Consider the following 21,328-nt stretch of genomic DNA (forward strand, 5'->3'; position numbering starts at 1 on the left):
TGTCTTTGGCAGAAAACTGTCTTACACTCAAACACATTAAATCAATTTTCCATTACTTATTTAGCAAACTGTCTGCTTGCTTCAACTTCTATTTTCATTTTTTAGCTAAAATGTTTATATCTGAGTTTCGGAAACATTCAAAATATTTAATTTAATTAATATTTAATTTTAATGTGCAAAACCCTAAAAACCTACTGACTCAAAAGAACAGCAAGTTACTTTTCTTGGTCTTTTCTTAAAAAAAAAAAGAAAAAAAACTTGTGACATTTAAGCTTTCCCAAAGTAGGAAAACCTGAAAATATTCATTCCTACTCATTTGAAAACATCAGTTTTTGTCAAGCTTTCCCTATCAGATCCACACTGAAAATAGAAATACAAATGTTTCATAATTCCTCCTTTAGGACAGGAGGAGTCCTGTTTCGGTTAGAGAATGAATTATATTTTCTGCGGAACAGAGAACAAATAATAATATTACCACATATTTCAGTATGACCACAACAGTGCTTCAGTAGTTTCCCTTCCACAGAATTTCACACCATTGGATCCTCGACAGAAGTGAAATTGGGGGATTTGAAAACTGTTTAATTAAGAATCTGATGCTGTTCATTTTTAGAAACGCAGCAACATTAAAGAAAATAACTCCCCCCCCCTTCACAAACTCAGAAATCTTCAGGTTGTGATGATCTGTGTTTGAAATTAATTATTGTTTTTTTGTATACTTATTTCTCTTCAGCGTGCATTGTCTATCCCTATTCCTGAAGTCCTACATTTCCCAGAGTCCCATTTCACAACATTTAGGAGAGAAGATGAGAACTCGGATTTTTATGTATTAAGTGTAAAAAAACAAAAAAACATGTAGTGGCACTGAAAGCGGAGCAGCAAAGATGAGAGAAAAAAGTGAGCGTGGAGCTTACTATTAACACAACTTTGCATTCTGGTATATGTAGTTGGAAATCAATCTCTACCAATAATGTCTCGTTGTGTGAACGCCGAAAACATCTCCGCAAGAATAACAAGACTACAAAGCAGTCCTTTCTCTTTGGTTTTAAAAACATAAAATCAAATGAATGATTCACTTTTCATGTTGTTTATCTCCCAAAAAAAAAAAAATCCATGAAATTTGACTGTGGTTCTGCTAGAAATTAAGCAAAGAAAAATCTGTCTAAAAAAAAAAAAGTTTTAAAAACGATATTTCCTTAAAAATCGCCTCAGAAGGTACAGTAAAATACAACTGGAGTGTGTGCAGTTCTGTGAGCTACACGCATTGTGATAATCATAAAATATACAACATTGTTTCCCATGAAACGGACAGTGTGTGGTCAATGTTGGTGCTGAACAGGGTGTTTGTACGGTGGCCGACAGGGGCAAACACCCTGCAACTTCATAAAAAACACGCAAATAGACACAACACAAGCAAATTAGGAAAACAAAAACATCTTCATTAATTTGACAACACATGCACAGCATTTAGCAAACAGGCTGCAAATACACAAACGATGCAAAAAGAAAAGCGCACACTCTCGCAAAAAACGCTGCATCCAGATTACACAACCCTCTAGGGGGAGCGCTAAGTGGAACAGATAGATTTTCAACCCTACTGAGTGAGAGGAGAGAGAGAGAGAGAGAGAGAGAGAGAGAGAGAGAGAGAGAGAGAGAGAGAGAGAGAGAGAGAGAGAGAGAGAGAGAGAGGCATGTTCAGTCTCAGAACAGTACAATTGCTTTGAGATCATAGACTGTAAATATTAAGTCTACGTTTGAGATATGTTTTCTCTCGTTTGGTGTGTGTTTCTCTAGTTTATCGGCTCCCAGGTGATACTCTATCAGCAGAGACGTGTCTGTAAACATGTGGTAATAAAAAGGTTGAGCGCTCTCTCCCCTTTGGGGTTGGAAATCCAGCTGTTCCACTTAGCGCTCCCCCTAGAGGCCTGGAGAACTTCCATTGGGTAATATGGATGCAGCGCTTTTTTTGTTGCATTTCCTTTCAGGGATTGTGTGCTTTTCTTCGTGCATTATTTCTCTATTTGGTTGTGTTATTGACTTGCTGCGCATGTGTTGTAAAATTTATGAAGGGGTTTTCTTAATTTGCTGGTGTTTTGTCTATTGGCGTGCGTTTCATTAAGTCGCGGTGCATTGGCCCCTGTCGGCCACCGTATATTTGGCTACAGAAATACAAGCAACAGTAAATGTTTGCTGTTCAGAGTGCACCTCTTCCCCCAAATCTAATTTACAAAAAATAGGAAACCCAAACCTAACCACTGAATGCAAAGGAACATATAACATGTAATAATACATATAAAAATCTCACGAGGCAAAATAAAAATCACATTTCTCGTCTCCACTTATTGACAATATAATATGTACATACACATCGAACTCAATAAATAAAGTCTTAGATTTCTTAAAGTATTTTCTAGTCAGAATGTGAATGCTTCCCTCTTTTGGTTTCTGTTCCCACCAAGTCTGGTGATGGCCATTTTGGTCACATAAACACATGCACACACACAGACACACACACACAGACATCCCAACCCTCTGAAAAAAGTAGGCAAGGACTCAAAGTGATCTGAAACATTGACCACCTTTGGAACAACCGATTCCTACACAACCTCCCTTTACAGATCTGTCATCAGTGGAACTAAATATCGAGGCATGGGGGGAAGGTTGTTCCCTTACACATTTAATACACCGCAATTATAATAATCATATTGATTGTCTTAGTCACGATACAGACTGGCTGTCTATTGCTGATAAATCTCTTAACAACTCTGGGATAAAGGCTCTGGTCTTTTAATGATTCTATCCAGGGCACAAGAAGGGAAAAAAATGATATAGAAATCCAACCCAAAAATAGTCTTGTGTGTACGTCTCACACAGAATTCATCAATAAATATCTTACTAGTTAGAACTCCGCTAATGTGCTCGTGCTGTCTTTGTCTACTAGCTGTATGGATGGTGAGAAGGGGATGCAGGATGCTACACATGCGGCGGTGGGTTTGGTTTGAGGCTTGCGGTTTTACCACACTTGACGACGTACACACATAAATGTATGTACGTCGTCAAGAGTAGTGGGAGAAGGAGTCTCCCTGAGTTTCTTATTAAGGAAAGTGAATTGGAAAACACACACACATCTCAAAACACACAAACACACATACAAAAGGAAACGTGCAAATTGGTGAGGCCTCTGAATGACGACGATGGGTGAGAGACAGAAGAGCTTTCTGGTCCAGGCAAGCAGGTCCTTCAGATCTTTGTCATCGGTTAATACACTAAGGAGCATACATACACACACACACACACATCTGTCAACGAACTACCACCGGTGAGTGTTTACGGTGAGTCTTTATAAAGTTCCCATTGTAAAAAGGGGGCATGTCTGTGTGTGTGCATGTGTATGTCTAATCCTTGCATATTTACAAAATATGCATGCACATGGCTTGTCTCTTTATGTCAGTGTGTCTGCATTCCCACTCTCTCTCTCTCTCTCTCGCTCTCTCTCACACACACACACACACACACACACACACACACACACACACACACACACACACACACACACACACACACACACACACACACACACACACACACACACACACACACACACACACACACACACACCTCCCCTCACCTCCCCTCCCCTCCCCAGCATACATTCGAGTGTAGTAGTGCATGCATGCAAACGTAAGAGTATGTAGGGGGTCAAATGCTGTTTCCCAGCTGGCTGTGGTGGTTGTCTGTGTGCGGTGAGTTCTGCCCGTTGAGGAGGAGAAGCGTTGTCTCGTCCGGTCCGTTCTCCGTAGGGGTGGAGTTCGCTCCCAGGTCCGTGATGGTGATGGTGGCGGAGGCGTTGGTGGGGGGATGTGTTTGATCCAGGTTAATCGCGTTGTGGCTGCTCTCTGGGGACTGGGGCGTGCTGTCCAGACGGGACGCCATCAGACCGTTCTGGTACTGGGCACGTGTGACCTGAAGGTAAGAGGGGAGATCAAAACTGAGAATTGTTGTTGTCTTCGCTCTACCAGAGGTAAAGATTAAAAGTTTGAAATTTTGGGAGATAAGATTTTTTGGTTTCTTGCTCATGAATTAGATATGGTCAATACCACTCCATCCATCCATCCATCCATCCATCCATCCATACATACATATGAAGCTACAGCCATATACTGAATGGACAGATATGAGATGTTATATCCATCTTCCAACTCTCAGCAAAGAAAAGAAGAAAGCAAAATCACTAAAATGTAAACCTCTACCTAAAGGGGAAGCTATCCCAGGAAAAATAATTACACCATACAGATATATACATATACTGGTATAAACACTTTATATCAGTAAGCACTGATTGGCACGTAAATAAAGGCCTAGACAACTAGGTTAAAATGTGTCTCTATTTGGTTGAAAATTGTAGTTTAATATAGATAAACTTCATATATAATGACTAAACAGAGCACTGTGCATGCTGTTAAGATGGTTTTTTTCCCCTGGTATTGGAACAGAGGGCACTTATTTTTAATGTCTCCATCTTTACACTTACTAACTCTATCAAAGATTAAAACGTATAGCCAACCTTGACAAACTGCAGGTCGGTGAGAGCTCGTACGTAGAAGTCGGGTGTGTACTGCTGCAAGGGGAGGCTGTTGTTGAGCTGGCTGTTGCTGCCGCTGATGGAGAGGGACTCTGTCCGGTCGGCTCCGCTCAGAGACGTTGTGCGGTTCAACCCGCTGATGTGAGATGGCGAACGAAACTCTGCACACACGCAACACACACACACAAACACACAAACAAAAGGTTAAAACCGCTTCTGTGTAGACAATTATGTGGTAAGGCTCTATCAGAACATCCTGCATACAAAAAAATAGGAACACTTCACTAAGGGAAGCTGTGGCGTGGGCTTTACACTACTGTTTTAAAGCCATTCATGAATTAATGGCTCTATGATGCAGGGGGACCTCGAGAGCGCAAGCTGCAGTGTAGGATTGAATGAAGGTTAACGTTAATGATATGAATGACTAATGTGACACACAAGGTATAATGAATGCATAAAATAACATCTAAAAAACTTAAATCTATGAGAGCAAGAGCGACAGAGGGCGCTAAAAAAGGGGGGGGGGGTTAATGCTTAGTTATTTCAAAAAAACTCATGACCATCTATACTGTAGATGTCCTTTGGATCACTATCACATCAGCAAACTGGTGCCTCTCTAACACAAAAAGGCAGTGACCCATAAACATTTCCAATAGCATACCAAGCAGTGACTCAGATTGTGTTCATAAGGATGACCAACACCAACCAAACTTGTCGTCTACTAACATACTTACAAAGTAGAATTTTGTATTTGTAATTTGTATTAAGTGTTGGGGAAGTGCAGGATGCAAACCAAGGTATGACTTAATAAAAAAAGTGAAATTTAAATGGATTAAATACTGTTATACCTCAAAAGTAAGTTGACTGTATTCAAGTTAGGACAAGATTGGCAAGTGTGAACTTGTAAAAAGAGGAGAATGCTTGTTTCACCAAACAAAGAACCACACTTCACACTCATGCTCTTTACCAGCTGCTGTGCATCATTACCAGTAGCTGTGAGTCTTCCAGCAGGGGGCCTCAGTGAATCATGGGAAACTGTTTTACCTGGACACGTCAACTGCATTAGCTTTCAAAGAATTAGGCTAGCTAGTTAGTCATGGTGTCCTACGGCTTATGTCCTAGTTAGTGGTTAGATTCACTTTTTTATGTGACAGTATGTATTTCGTTGATATTCAATAAATTAATTCTTAAGATCTAGTTGGCAACTTTTCTTTATTTAGATGTACAACTGAAAACCAAAGCACTCAAAGTGGCTTTTCCAGCTACAATTAGCACTCATGTGAGTCCTATTTGACGTGCAGACGTAGGAAAAATTGAGATTGTCTAAACAACAAATACAAATATTTTTATTATTGAATCAGAGTGCAATTTGTTGTTTACGTCACTCTAAAAGCAGAAAGTGCACAGTTGTTTAAGCAGGACGTAAGGTTTTCTTGCTTTTCCGTTTTCTCATTGTCAGTCCCTTGTGTTGAGTAACGTTCAGTTACTGAAAAGCCAAAAAGTGTAATACTAACATACATACTATAACCAAACATGAAAAGAAAGTATCCAAGTTTTTATTTTGATGCTTAAGTTTTAAGAACATAAAATCTTAGGGCTGTGCTCAAAAAGGTTACCAAAGCCAACACACCCCTCATTTGTTTGAAAAAAAAGATATGTGTATGAAATATGTATCTATAATACATTTGATTAACGTTAGAAAAGTTACCCACTGGATCTTCAAAACCTACAAAAATTCAGTGAAGGTTTTAGAGCATCCACTTGTGACCTGGTGCACGCAGTTAGTGTTTTTAAAAATCCAAGTGGACCCAATTCCAAGCACTCCTACCCTAATCCCACATTTAAATTTTTTGGGGCATTATTATTCCTTTCTTTGACAGGACAGCTGAAGACTTGAAAGAGGAGAGAGGGGGAAAGCAAAGGGTTGCATGTCGACAATTGAACTCAGGCCCGCGGTGTCAAGGAATAAACCTCCATATATGGGCGCCTGCTCTACCAACTGACCTATCCGGGCGCCCTTAATCCCACATTTTATTATGAAAAGACAATTATTTCAACATTTTCATTATTAATTAAAAGACTGAGTTGGTACAGGGATCACATTTGGAACTGGGCATTTGTGACTTAGAAAAGGAAAGATTTTTTTATTTAAACTCTGTGGTGCTCTAAAAGACTACAATCTAGTTCAGCAATAAATGCCATGCTAAAGGGATAGTTCCGATATTTTGAAGAGGGGTTGTAAGAGGTACGTATTCATAGTCAGTGTACTCCTGACAGTAGATGGCGGTTGGCACGTCGTTCACTGTCGGAAAGGGCTGTCTGAGGGCAAGGTAAAATTTATGAAAATATTCTGTGTATAGCGTGCCGATATTGACTTTTCTAGGAGGCAAACATACATTTTCATTTTGCTGCTGCCCTGTCCAGAGCAGCACAATGCTTAGCTTCTGTGTTGGTACTTTTGCCTGTTTCTTCAAACTGGAAGCTGGCTGACCGCCATCTGTAATCCACTGATTATTGATAGGTACCTCATACAACCCCACTTCAAAATATCCAAACTACCTCTTTGAGTCTCAAAAACTAAGGTTAACACTGTACCATGAGAGTGAGGGACAGGACAACAATAACCAAAACTCACAGGCTGCATCTCAATAGCCCCACATTCTCTCCTTCTTTCCAATTATTGATGTAACAGTTACAGTGATCTTAGACCTGAATACTCCCATAAAACAAACATAGGAAGGATGATGATGTCCCATCCTTCTCCCTTCTTGCCTTAAAGGTACTAACGTTTTGTTAGATAAGCTCTTTGATCAACTGTATTACTTGGCAACGACTGGATTGGTGGCGTTTTACCCCTGGGTCTCCTCTGTACTCCTGCTTTCTTGTGCATATGCTAATACTGAAGTGATGTCACAATTGTTCATCACAAATTCCCAGAGCCCGAGGTGTTGACTTCAAATTGCTCGTTTTATCCCATCAACAGTTCAAAACCCAAAGATATTCAGTTTACTACCATGAAAGACTATCAAAACCAACAAATTCACATTTCAGAAGCTAAAACCAGAACTAACTCAACTAACTCAAGAATAACTCAAATGTTTACTTGATTAATCATCTGAACTTGGCAAAAAAAACAGTAAGCAAAGTTTTACTGTTAAAAAAATCAATTGTGATTGCTCTCTGTTGGACAAAAGATGTAATGCAACACATCTTGGATATTTCAGTTAGAGTTTACTTTTATTTGATTAGGACAATGCACATTAATGAAATTAAATGCATCAGTGTAACTGTAGTCCTAGTTACACACAGAAAGGCCCAGAACAACCTGGATTCAAACACAGAACCTTCTTGCTGTGAGGCAGAAGTGCTAACCATGCTGCCTGTAATATTGTAGTTTGTTGATATTATACTACATAAACACTACTATGATAAGCGATGAAAACCAAAACGTAGATCATCATTCTGCCAAAAGAAAATTTGAATTCACATCATGCAGTAAAATGAACGCTGACCTACACCTTCAAGTGTTTGCTAGGAATGATGGACTTGCCAACTTCTCACTACCTCCTAAAACAGATTTGTTTGGTTGAACAAAGAGCTTATTTGGCAAAATGTAGCTGTCATTTTGGAACTCTTTGCTGTCCGTAAAGGGTAAATCTACATTGAATGACACAGAAAAGGAAAATACTGCTACGTTGCTGTCTGTGAGGTGAAACCTTTGGCCATAATTGGTGATATAACTGTAGGTATTTTATCACTAATTTGGGCGTGTATGGAAATGCAAGCCATAATCCATTGTTTCAACCCATGAAGAGCAGTGCAAACACTATCTTCTGCCCTCTGTGATTAGGCTTCAATTTCACTTTTGACAGACTCCTAAAGCAGCAAAACAAAAATTTCAAAGCCACACCTGGCGAATGAAGAGGCAGGCCTGCCTGCCCACTCAAGCACCACCCCCCCCCCCCCCCCCCCCCCCCCCCCCCCCCCCCCCCCCCCCCCCTCCCCCGGAGCATCAGCCCATCCTCGGTGTTAAAAAAGGACCCAGACATGCCGGAGTTTACCTGGCCACCGAGAGAACAGAGAAAGCCTTTTAAAGGAACAGTATCGAGGACGAGGTGCAGCCACTGAGAGGAGAAAAGGAAGGAGGCAGGAGGAGGTGATCGATCAACAGAAGGAGGAAGGGGTTGAAGGGGAGGGAGGAAGAGTGAGACACTGGGAGAGACACAAAGACAGATCTGCTTCCAGATTGGACAAGGACATGCAAAACCATGGAGAAATTCTCCAACAGCAAGATCACACAGATTGCACTGTAGAAAATGACAACGATTGATGAAATGGGTGAATAAGGCTGATGATGTTGAGAAGGAAGGACGGAAAATGAAAAAAAAAGAAAAAAGAAATTGGATTCACAAATCTTTTTGCTCTCTTCCTGAACCACCTGAAAAATGAGCTGCGTTGAGATGAAAAAGAAAGGAAACACAACATTTGTCTTTCCAGGTCGTCGTCATGTCAAATCAGGTGTTCAGGGCCTTAAACTGCTGCCATAAGCCAAAAACTCACACAGTCAACCATTGTGTTGGGGTTTTTCACAACTTTACTTGAAAAAGTAAATAGGCAGGATTCCACGTTTAAAATTGTGCACCAATTACAGTATCACTTGTGCTTTTATTTATTAGTATAATCTGAATTCTTTTTTTCTGTTCTAGCGCCAACACAACAACTTTTTTTAAATGGAAAAAAAAGACTCTAAACTTCTTCAATGTCTAAAAACAACTGTAGAACAAGAACTTTGTCTTAAAATGGTTTGATTTAAGTCAGTAAATATCTATATAAATATATACACATATGACCAGGCATTCAGTGCTAGCTTCCAGTCCTTTTAGTCAGCTTCCCAGAGCATGTCATAGGTGTGCAAAGACGGGAGGAGAAGGCCAAAATCATTTGATGTGCCGGTCTTTCTGTCATTAAGACGCATGACGCAGGATAAACTGTGGCAGACAGAGATTTGGAATAAAATAGAGGGAGAGAGCTTGAAAAGTAGACCAAGACAAGACAGACAGACAAGCTGACCGCTGAACCCAGCAACCAGCAACAAAATGGAGGAAAACTGCCAGAGAGAAGAAAAATCAATAGGAGTGTATTGTAGTGAGGGGAGGAGTTCAAAGGTCATCAACAAAATCCACTTACAACACAGGAACCCTCACGAATTTCTCAGTAAAGTCAAACCAAATCCAGTACAACAGACTAATTGATTAATTCACTGTTGTCAGATGTTCCCAAGCAAGTCAACCACAAGACGATGGTGTTAGACACGTGTGTGTTGGTGTTTGCACGTTAAATCTGATATATCCAAAACTAAATCCCTGCATTTGTTTTGAACTGTGCGGACCAGTTGCCCCATGTTTAGAGTTTATCAGATGAAAACATATTGTTGAAAATCCGAAATTTTCTTAAACTTCCGATACTCAATGAAAGTCATCTGATGTGCAATTATTTAAAGTTGCAAATAAACTTAATTGTTGCCGTCTTGTGCTGCATTTTTGCTGTTTTTGTCTGTAAACTGTGCTGCTATTCTCTTTTAAAAAAGCAATACCGTGATCTCAATAAACTACTCTGGTAAAATAAAGTTTAAAAAACTAAAACAACCGAGGTGCCTTTTTGATTAATGAGGACCGTCTCCGTTAATTAACAAAACAAATGAGCAGGACTTATCACATCATTAATGATGTTCAATCAAAATAAAAAAACAAAATTGTAACTACTAATGTTTTAGACATTTCACACTAAATTAAACTAAATAGACATTTATGAGAGCACCATGGTCTGTTGCACCCCTTTTGTCCCACTATGTGGCAGTAGAGGTGTTTAAACCTAATAAATTAGAGGAGAGGATAGGAAAAGCGGAGGTTTTAGACTCACCCAGTGTGGGAGCATTGAGCGCCATGACACCGTAATATGAGAAAGGTCCAGTCTCAAACTTCATGTTCTCGTTGCCGGCCTCCACTTCCACTCGTCCCTGAAAAGAAGACAACAGAAATAAACATGGATGTTGTATGAGAAATAACAACTTTCAATAGCAGTGTTTATTATCAATAAATAGTCTAAAGTACTTGCCAAAAAATCTGAAAAATGTGTGCTAGAATTTCCCAGAGTCCAAGGTGATGTTTTTAAATGTCTTAATTTTTACAACCACCAGTTTAAAACCCAATAGATATTTAGTTCCGGCGCATTAAATTCTTACATTTAGAACAAGCAAGTGTTTGATAAATTTGCTTCAAAATGACTAAAACGATTATCAAAATAGATAGATTTTCTGTTGATTGATTTATTGACGAATTGTTGCAGCTCTAAAAAGACCCACAGACAACAATGATTACTAATTCTTGTAAAAAAAAAACTAAGTTTGAATGAAACTACCCAGTTTGGCCTCTAGAGTGCAGTGCAATCACAGGCCGAAACAAGGTGGCATACAGTATTTATGTAATATTGATTGTTCTCTGGAGATACACTGCATCATTTGTGGTAGGAAACATGTTTATTTTGGCCACTTTTAGTCCATATTGAGCACTCAAGATTCACACATTTAAACAGATGTGGGATGTGATGCAATTGACGAGGAGGAAGGTGGACCTGCTAGAGGTTCTTTGTAAAATTAAGGAGCAGAGGGATGGAAACAGAGTCAGAAAGGCAGATGGGGTGGAGGAGAGGACAGAAGGGGGTTAAGAAGGCCTCTGTGTTAGTAGAGTGAGTTGGCCTGAATTGGACTGCTGGAATGTGTGAACAGCAGAAACAACACAGCACAGTTAATCCACACAGTCATCTCTTCTTCCCTCCATCCTCCTATCCCCCCCCCTCAGAGACTGGGCAGATGAAAGCCGAATAGGTGGTAAATAAAAGAGACAAAAAAGCAAAGGACAAACAGGACAGCGCATGGAGCTCGCTGTATCTGACAGTGCCGAATAAATTAGGATAGTCACTATAAGATCTTTAAAGCTTTTGTGCGTAACTTTTTTTATATTGTTGAACTACCGTTACATTAAGCCAATGCCAAATGAGTTGAGACAAAGCTAATTATCTGTAAGACTTTCAGCTCCACAAAACACTCTCTGTAATTCTCAGTATGGCTGTGTTTAGAAAATGGTGTCATCTGGCAACTTTCACTTCCTCGGTTACTAGCAATTATGTAGAGGACGGGTGGGGCTAGTGCGCTATCATATTGTTGTATTAACTTAGAATTCCTCATGCGGGAGCGAGAACCTACACACTTTAGCTTTAATTAATTAAATTAATTTTAATGTAATTCCTCTGAGGAAGTTTATTCGTGGACTATAACCTCTGCCATGGGGGCTTGCTTACACCTGTGCAACATAGTTTTTAAATTCCGGATTTTAAAGATCCAATCAAATTCAAATATGTCAGAAAGAGCTGCAGGGATATGTACTTAAAATGATGCACAAAACATTTACACTATTTTGTTTTCGAATTAACAGTGCCGCCGTAAAGTCCATCACACCGTACGTCTATATTTCACTGATATAGCCATACGAAGTGTTGGAACAAGCAGAAACAGAATACATGTGTGATAGAATGTAAAAACAAATTTGTAAAGTTAAAGGTATAAATGAAAGATGGGTATACAAGGTTGTATTTGTTTTGCTCTCTACTTGTATGTTAAACCATCCAATATAGGTTTATAATTACTGACTCACAGATCATTAACAAACAAGGTCCATCCTTGTACTACTACTCAACAACAACAAGATATTATATCTAACATAAATGGGACGATCAAATTACCACAATCAAGTTCAATGTATGTTTCTCTTTAAGACCTACTGGAATGAACTAGTCAAGATAAACATAAACTATCTAAGAAAACTATCCTCTCGTCCAAATTTAGTTTAGAAACCTGGCTTGGATATTACAGGGAAGGGATGAAGGGAGGGATGGATGAGGGGGGGTAGAAGGGGGTGCTGATGTATCTGCCACCGAAGTTACAAAGTAGGCTGCTGCCGTCACAGAAGCTGTGCTGAATTAAGCTCAAATTTCTCCTCGGCTAAACAGCGAGCCAGCGCTTCTCATCCAATGCCAAAACTGATCAGAACTAAAGTCTAATCTCCATCAACACTACTCTGACACTGCTGACACATTTAAAGCACAAGGTCTGACAATGTTGATGCTTCATGATTCTCACAACTAAATTTCTGTTTGTCTTATATCTGTTTGTCTTACAAAGTACTTACTGTTGCATGCAGTATGCATACAATACATACACTATACTATATAGTATACATAGTAGTATCAGTATTGGAATGCAGGTTTTGTCTTTCCAGTGATTTGGCCTCCTTATGTTTCTTAGATAATAATAATAAGATATTAATCCCCTCTCAACATATTGTCAAACTCTGTGTGTATGTAAGGGCCGGCCAGGGTCAAATACTTTACTAAATATTGTTACTTGCCTGTAACACGTTTACACAACAAAAAACACAAAAAAACACATACATGCTTTCCGAGCATGCAGAAGGCTGACTCTGAGCAATTCACAGCCATGCACGCTGTAGCGGTGCTAGTGTTTAATTAAAAAAGGGAGGCATGGGGGAGGAAGAAGACAAAGAATAGAAACAGGGGGAGGAGGACGACGAGGAGGACAGGAGTGAGAGGTGTAAGCCTGCCGTTGCTTCAGTCAGACCTGTTTCCCCAGATCTGCACTGACAGTACAGCTTGCCAACACTTGGAGCAACATACTGCACTTACATCTGGCTATTTAAAAAAAACAGGCCACAGGTGGGTCATTGTGGTCCACCAATGACACAGTATGACATATAATTAACCCTGGTCACAGGCTTAATCATATTTGTTTCTTATGTCTCATATGAAAAACAACTGTGGAATTTTCAGGATAATTATTCTTCACATCCTCTGCAGTCTCAGCTGGTAACAATTGCGATAAAATCTGCTTTAAACTTGAATGAACACACACACGCACGCACGCACGCACGCACGCACGCACGCACGCACGCACGCACGCACGCACGAAAGTTTGGCCACCCACGGTTAACATTTGTGTTAACGTGCATAAAGAAGCCGAGAAAAAATGGAAAAAAATCTCCAAAAGGCATCAAATGACAGATTAGACATTCACATAATATGTCACAAAAAGTTAGATTTTATTTCCATCATTTACGTTTTCAAAATAACAGAAAATTGAAAAATGGCATCTGCAAAAGTTTGGGCACCCTGCAGAGTTAATCCTTGTACTGCCCCTTTTTCTTGGTCTTTCAGATCTTGCTTTACCTTCCACTGTTCCTGGTGACGAACAGAGGATATTGGCATCTGAAAACGCTTTGCTATCTTCTAATAATAATATTTATTTAGTAATACATACAGTACTTATAGACAAAATGTGACCGAAGTAGGCAACAACTTAGGAAGAAAAATGCAGCAGGAGAAAACAAAAAGGGCACTCTGCTCCGCAGCACAATCAATTGACTTCTGATGGAAATGTAAAGGTAAACTAAAGGTACTGCTGCTGGTTAGACAAAAAGGGGCACTGCTGCACACACAATTATGTTAAAAAACATAATCTTTCTTAATTGACTTCAGAGTGGTCAGAACACCCCTCTTTGCTACACAATCATTTATACTAGACGGAGGACTCTGAGGAGATTTCTACAGAGCTGGCACGATGCATAAGCAAACTAAGTTGCTTCTTAAGTCACCAGAGGGCCCCCAAAGGCGCTTACAGCTTGCGACCCCGGCAGGCACTGGTGGGCTGCCGCATCAGTTTGCGGAGCTTCTCAAATGTGAAAAAACGTCCTTGCAATTTGTGATTCCTGTCAATTTTCCTAAAAATGCCTATATTTGTAATCTACACAGTTCATTTCTTGCCAAAAAAAAAGGTCAGAAGTGAATTAGTGATGAATTAGCAGAGGAAGATTGTAAAATGCTTCCAGTGGTTTCCCACAGCGGTAAGCCCCATTTATTGTGACCATTCCAGCGGTTTGCATTTTGGTGTTCCGGTTCTGAGATTTTTTCCGAAATCCAGGTAGTTTGCATACCACATACTACATGCTACATTTCAGCCGAATCAGCACTGCTAGTATAATATGTGGTTCCAAAAAACAGTCAGCCGGTCTGTCTACGTCTTCCAGGGCTGCGTTCTGTGACTCAGCCTTGGAAATGAGAAACTCTTTTAAAACTTCAGCTCGGAAAAGATAACCGCATTGTGCGTGAACATGCATTCATTTGCGCATTCACAAAATTAAATGCTTTCCAGAAATAGTAGAACAACACATAGCAGCGATGGCACTTTATTTTAAAAAACTATGACCTATTTATGATATGCCGATTCTATGCTAAAATTTGTCAGTGGAGGAGATGCTGGGTCTTAAGCTAGTACAAGCAAGGACTTTGCACAAAATTATTAGTTATTTGAAAAAAATGTCCAGTATGTTCTTCATAATATGTTTTATATACAGACTTAGAACACCTATTTATTTTAGTTTCATGTGTGGGAAATAAATGTGTGTTAAAGAGTGAGATTAAGACAAGGATTATAATTTTCCCACCCTGGATTGAAGTGCATGTGTACATGTACACAGAATGGAATTAGGAGACATGCTTTTTGTGAGTATTGTGTGTGTGTTAACAGTGTGTAAGCATGCAGAGGGCGGTAGAGATGTTCAGCTTGCAGTGTGTGTGTGTGTGTGTGTGTGTGTGTGTGTGTGTGTGTATGTGTATGTGTGTGTGTGTGTGTGTGCAGCTGTGACATATCCTTGGTCTGAAAAGGAAAATACAGTCACAGGATTATTAATAACTTATAAAAACCAGGAGGGGGCCCCACCTGAAACCACAAGGTGTGTGTATGTGTGTGTGTGTGTATATTTGTGTGTGTGTGTTTGTGTGCGCACACGTGCTACCAGTCTCAGTGTAAAGAATTATGACCATGTCATAAAATGAGCCACTGACAGTTAATGGTTGGTGTCGTGCTGAACAGTTTGTGCAAAGTCATTGAGTCATCCATGGGGTGACACACACAGATTTCTTCAGTAAGATGTAAGTGTGAGTCAGTGTTAACATACATCAATCTAAAGCCCAGTGTGACTCTTAAGTGACGATGGTGTGGCATGCCACCACTTACCAACTGATAGAGGAGTGCCATTGAAGTCTGCCTCCGCTTAAATATCCTGATTGATTGCAGCCCAGACCAGCTGCCGGATCCGATTTGTTTGCTTCAGTGTATGAGAGTGTGAGGAAGTGGGCCAGGATTGAGATAAAAAAAAAAAAAACTGATATCCTTCTTGCATCTGATGCAGTGTGCTATAAGTATTGTGTTTTACAGAGTAATTAAGTCTGAGAGGGTTTTTGTTTATCGGGTCGCAATTTTCTGTCCGAGCTTGGCTCACGTCCAACAGAGCAGTAACCAAACACGACCTAAGCCTGACAGGCATTAAGATATTTATGTCTGAGCCCGATCCAAGCCCGACATAGTTAAAACATCTTTTTTTCATATACTAATGGCACATGTACGTTTGTTTGTGTGGAAAGCCTGCTTTTATTAAGCAAGTGTAGGAAGGCATTTGGAAATTTCAACAGATGAGCACATCAGCCCACCTGGGGCAACAAGCGCACGGTAACACAGGAGCACAAAAGAGGCCCAAACATATTGAAATCAAATTAACATAGTATGTCCACGTAAAATTGCCCAAGCTACAATGTGCTACTGCTCGATGGTCCTTCCAGCAGGGCTCACTGCTGTTGGCTAGAATGGCAAGGATGCCGAACCTCATTTCTAAATATCTGTCCGAACCTGGGTCAGGTGTCCATCTACAAATCTGTCCGAACCCGGGTTGGGTTCTCCCCAGCCCCCTTCCCACACACAAACACAAACACGAACACACACACACACACACACTCCTTTTAAGTCCAGGAATATTTCTTATTCTCATAGGAAGGACATTTTTCCAGCTCTTGTCCACAACAGGAACAGTTGCTCAGAAATATGTTGTGATGTAATTATCCTGGAATGCAACTACAACAACAGAGTTGCAATGATCAACCACATACAGAACATTAGTTATCAATAATAGTGTAGATAATTGTTTGGGTTCAGCTTTAAGTTTCATCCTATTTGTTTTGGTTACACAAAATAAATCCATGTAATCATTTGATCATTTACTGGTAAAAAAAATGTTTTTCCTAAGCTTGAGCCTAGCACATCATCAAAAATTATCCGATGATGAAAAAACAAATGGGCAGTGATATTAACCTGATTTTAACCTTGAGAAAGGCAACATACAACATGAAAAATTTGTATTTTCTGTGAGTGTATTTTCTTCAGGCCTTTAATTTGTAATTTTTGGATTGTCTTCACTATTTGTTGCTTGGTACTAAATAGGGATTGTATGAGCAGGAAACCTAAAGCAACATACAAATAAAGCAAAAATGCCACAAAATGGTGGTATGATAAACGTTTATGAGCCTTCTAGAATCCTGAATGTTCTTTCCCGTTCACGACAATGCGATTATAACACAGCTAATTTAATATATGAACTAAACATCATTCCTTCTTTTCAAACCGACCAGACCTAATCAAAACATTTTTCAAATTCCTGATATGGCCAAGTTTAAATGTTCATACACTGAAAACATAACAGTGATCTAACTGAGCTCGAATAGACTGACTCTGTTATGTGAGAGTAACAGAGCATCTTTATAGATGCATGAATCACGCTAGTCATAAACAAACCGCCTGTCTGCAGACAGTGAATGCACACACACACACACACACACACACACACACACACACACACACACACACACACACACACACACACACACACACACACACACACACACACACACACACACACACACACACACACACACACACACACACACTATAAAAGGAGTGGAACAAATCCACTGTTTTATCTGCATCTGAGGTTTTTAGTTCTCATGAGTCTACCGGGCTCCCACACTTTAGACATACATGATGCAAATAATACAAACAAACATGTAAATGTACACACTACACACAGTGCAGTAGTTTTCCAACATTTCTTCACCTCGGTCAGTCTGGCAGGTTTGATTTTTAAGTGCCACAGCAAACTTCTAAGCCTTATTAACAGTATTTACCAGCAGTTGATGTGTTAGAGTTATTTAGCCTGTATTGTCAGAACAGGAGCTTTCATAGTTTCTGTTTGAACAAGTACTCCATAAATAAATACAATTTGCATTGCTGCAAAATGCCATGGCAGCAGAGTGTCCACAGTTTCTTAAAAATTGGGCGCCCGGGTTGCACACCTGGTAGAGTGTGCGCCCCATGTCCAAAGCACTATTCCTTACCACAGCGGCCAATGCTGCATTCCCCCTCTCTCTCCCCATTTCATGTCTTCAGCTGTCCTGTTGAAATAAAGGCCTAAAATGCCCACAAAAATCTTTAAAAAGATTGTTAACATGAAGTGTGGCCTCACGGTGGGTGTCTCTTCATTATTTCTCTTTGTTCCCTTAAAAATGTATGGTCTTATTATCAAAAAAACATTCAAATTAAAATGATGGGTAATAATAAATAATGACAGATTTTTTACAATCCTGACAAAAATAAAGTCTAATGCAACTTCTGCCCTGTACTCATCACTCAAACGGCCCTCATCGGAGATCTGTGTGCCCATGTAACAGTGCTTTGGCTGTGCTTTCACCCAATATAGTCCTAAATCAATATCTGCCTAGGAAATTGTCTAGTCTTAATCTGCATTGCTATTTGTACGTGTTGTGAATACACAGGCCACAAGAAGTAATTAGTTTTTTGTTTTTTTTTGGCTCACTTTTACTCACAACATGCTAACCAGCAACATAGGATAAGGCTAAGCTAACTACACCGCACCAGGCTAAAACAATGCTCGCACTGAGACTAAAAATGCGCTGTTCCACCTATCTACAGCTAGGGGAGACCGTGATAAGCCCTATTTCAACAAACGGTAGTGTAGTCCTTCAAAATTGAAAATAAAGTTGAAATAAAGTTACACAACAAGTACCTACATGAGGTTTGATTTACAGAAAACTTCTTTTTTTTCAGTTCTCAAAACATACAAAGAGTTGCAATTACTCCCTCCACACTAGCACTAACACCATGCTCTCCTAGAATGGGTATGGGATTATGAGTATAATCTTGCTAACAGGACAAATATGAGCAGCACACAAGCTCTCAATTTTCGGCAAATGTTCTACACACAGGCTAGTGCAAGACTCTTCAGAGAAATTAGAAATCAAAACATTATGTTGTGGTCTGCAGTATATCTGTGATTACGGAAATAAAATAGTTATGAGCATAGGATATAATGAAAATAATCCTTCTATTTTAGATGAGTATTTATACCTGGATGTTGATTTATTATGTAGTTCTCTAAAACGTTAAACTTAACCTTGTTTTCCCTGAATTAGACACAATCTGAGTCTTCAACCCTTGAAAGAAAGCAAAGCATTCTGAGTAAAATCAGGATCAGTCCGTCTTCTAATTTAAAATTCAAATGAAAGGCATTTCTGCAGTCACACTCAGCATCCAGAACTATTCACAACTACTTGCTCTGAAAGTTAGCTTTCCCTCCGGTGAAAAATTCCCTCCCTGGCATGCTGACACTAAATGCCTCCCTCTCCAAAAAGGGCTCAGAGGATTATTCCACATGTGGGGTCTCCACAACATCCTCAACAATATCCGGCCTCCCACGGTGAAAACCTCACAGAGAACAAGCAGCAGGGAGAAAGTCGAAATGATCCCCGGATTAGTGAAACCAGCTGATGACTGTTTGGGGACAGCGACGTAACCGACATGTGGGAAATAAATGTGTGTTAAAGAGTGAGATTAAGACAAAGATTGTAATTTTTCCACACTGGATCAAATGCATGTTTACATGTACACAGAATGGATTCAGGAGATGCTTTTGTGAGTATTGTGTGGGTTAGGCCTGCACGATTAATCTTGATTCACCCTGTTCGCGATTCAATTTTTAAATAACTTTGATTTTAAAAAGAATTGTAATTTTTTTTTTTTTAAATAACTTCGATTTAAAATTTCTTCTGTGAGTTTAAAACATAGACGGTATAAAATAGGTGTTAAAGTTCCCCCATGAGCTGCAATGCTTTCCCTTCTCTTCCTTAAACCCTCTATGTTTACAGGCTTGTGGTGATGCCCAGTGTGCTACAGGTGTAAATAAATCAGTTTGGTACTGGCAATTTGTTTTGTTTTTTCATGGTCTAAAAAAAAAAAAAAAAACGCGCAGGGAATCGTGATATCAATTTTAAGCAAATAAATCGTGATTCATATTTTCCCCCGAGGCTCAGCTTGCAGTGTGGTTTTGTTTGTGTGTGTGTGTGTGTGTGTTTGTGTGTGTGTGTGTTGGGTTAAATGTATTGACAGCTGACTAACAGCAGGCAAGTGTGCTGTCCCTTCCTCTCTCCATGGTCTTATAAAATGGGGATCAATAAGTGACGAGCATGTCCTTTAGGACCAACAACCCACACACCTCTCCTCCCATCTCTGTCTGTCTGGCCAAGATCACAGCTGTCTGTAAGCTCACTGCCTCATCTCCTCTCCCAATTCTAACTTCTTCCTCCATTTACTGACGCCCTTTTCAGACATGGAGCACATATCATTGCTGGCTTCATCTACATGTTAAAGGGATGGCATTTTGTCGTTCGGACATAGGTGACTTTCATCTTAAAAGAATAATTCCCTAAAACAATATAAATTGAATATAGTGCTCACGTGCCTAGGTACTCTAAAGTCCCTGAAAAAAAAAATCTATCAAGCGAAGTTCATTTATTGTAGTGATATCGTCAATTCAAAGTGGAGCTGTAGCGATCAATCGATTAATTTGTTGGTTGGCAACTATTAAATTAATCGCCAACTATTTTGATAATCGCCAAATCAGTTCTGTATGTTTATAGCCACACAGGTGTGTAGTTTCATTTTGATAACTTTTTAAAAGCTGTTTTGAGAAGCATAAACTGAAACGGTTTGCAGGTCTTCTTTATGGGGAGCTAAGCCCTCCGTGCCTGGCTCCTCCATAATTTAAACACTAAATAGAAGAATTATACGTTTCCAAAACTTTAAACTCTTTAATTTCTTAAAAATACTTTGGTGGATTTCAACTTTTGTCTTAAATCAGAAAAACTAACAAACAAAAAAGTACTGTGTTGTGACTGACTGACTTAAGCAACCACAAGCACAGGCATTGAGGGAGTATTGAACCTTCCCTTTATCACTTCAAACTTTAAACACCACCAATTTGATTCTATTGCTGAAGTTAAGCATCATTGGCTATTAACATCCCTTTTGAAAGATAATTTTGTTTTTGTTTAGTGAATCAACTTGAATGCTTTAAACATGCATAAAAAAACAAGCAAACACCAACACACTTTGCTTTATCAACAGTTTTGGGTACTCCTGTTGGGTCAACGCTGTGTGCGGCGCCTACCGCCATCTGTCACAAACTGTAGCCCTGAGCCGTGTTTACTACAAGGCAGGCCGATCAAGGCAGCTAAGCCCCAGATGCACTTGGTGAAGGGATGAGTTGACAGGTGGAGAGAAGAGGAGGAGAAAGAAAGAAAGAAAGAGGAAGTGTCAGTCTCATCATCCAAACTGCAATGACACTGACTTTTACTCCTTTTTATGCACTTGCTTGCTACAAAGCTATTGAAATCCCTTTTTTCATTCAAAACAAAAACTTTCATATCAAACTCAAC

General features: G+C 39.6%; 1 protein-coding gene across 2 annotated transcripts in view; it reads right to left on the reverse strand.

The window, feature by feature from the left end:
* Window positions 1-3,600: 3,600 nt before the first annotated feature.
* Window positions 3,601-21,328, reverse strand: part of LOC117944563 (metal transporter CNNM4) — a 39,685-nt gene continuing 21,957 nt past the window's right edge. The window contains exons 5-8 of one of the 2 annotated variants that reach the window (XM_034871456.1): window positions 10,502-10,598; window positions 8,644-8,706; window positions 4,565-4,743; window positions 3,601-3,963 (exon numbers count right to left, since the gene is read on the reverse strand). In XM_034871456.1, the coding sequence (XP_034727347.1) occupies window positions 3,700-3,963; window positions 4,565-4,743; window positions 8,644-8,706; window positions 10,502-10,598 (603 nt within the window). In that variant the 3' untranslated portion in view covers window positions 3,601-3,699. The remainder of the gene's footprint in view (window positions 3,964-4,564; window positions 4,744-8,643; window positions 8,707-10,501; window positions 10,599-21,328) is intronic. The other variant, XM_034871457.1, reaches the window with a different exon arrangement.

The sequence above is a fragment of the Etheostoma cragini genome, chromosome 5 (genome assembly GCF_013103735.1).
Source record: "Etheostoma cragini isolate CJK2018 chromosome 5, CSU_Ecrag_1.0, whole genome shotgun sequence".
NCBI lineage: Eukaryota > Metazoa > Chordata > Actinopteri > Perciformes > Percidae > Etheostoma > Etheostoma cragini.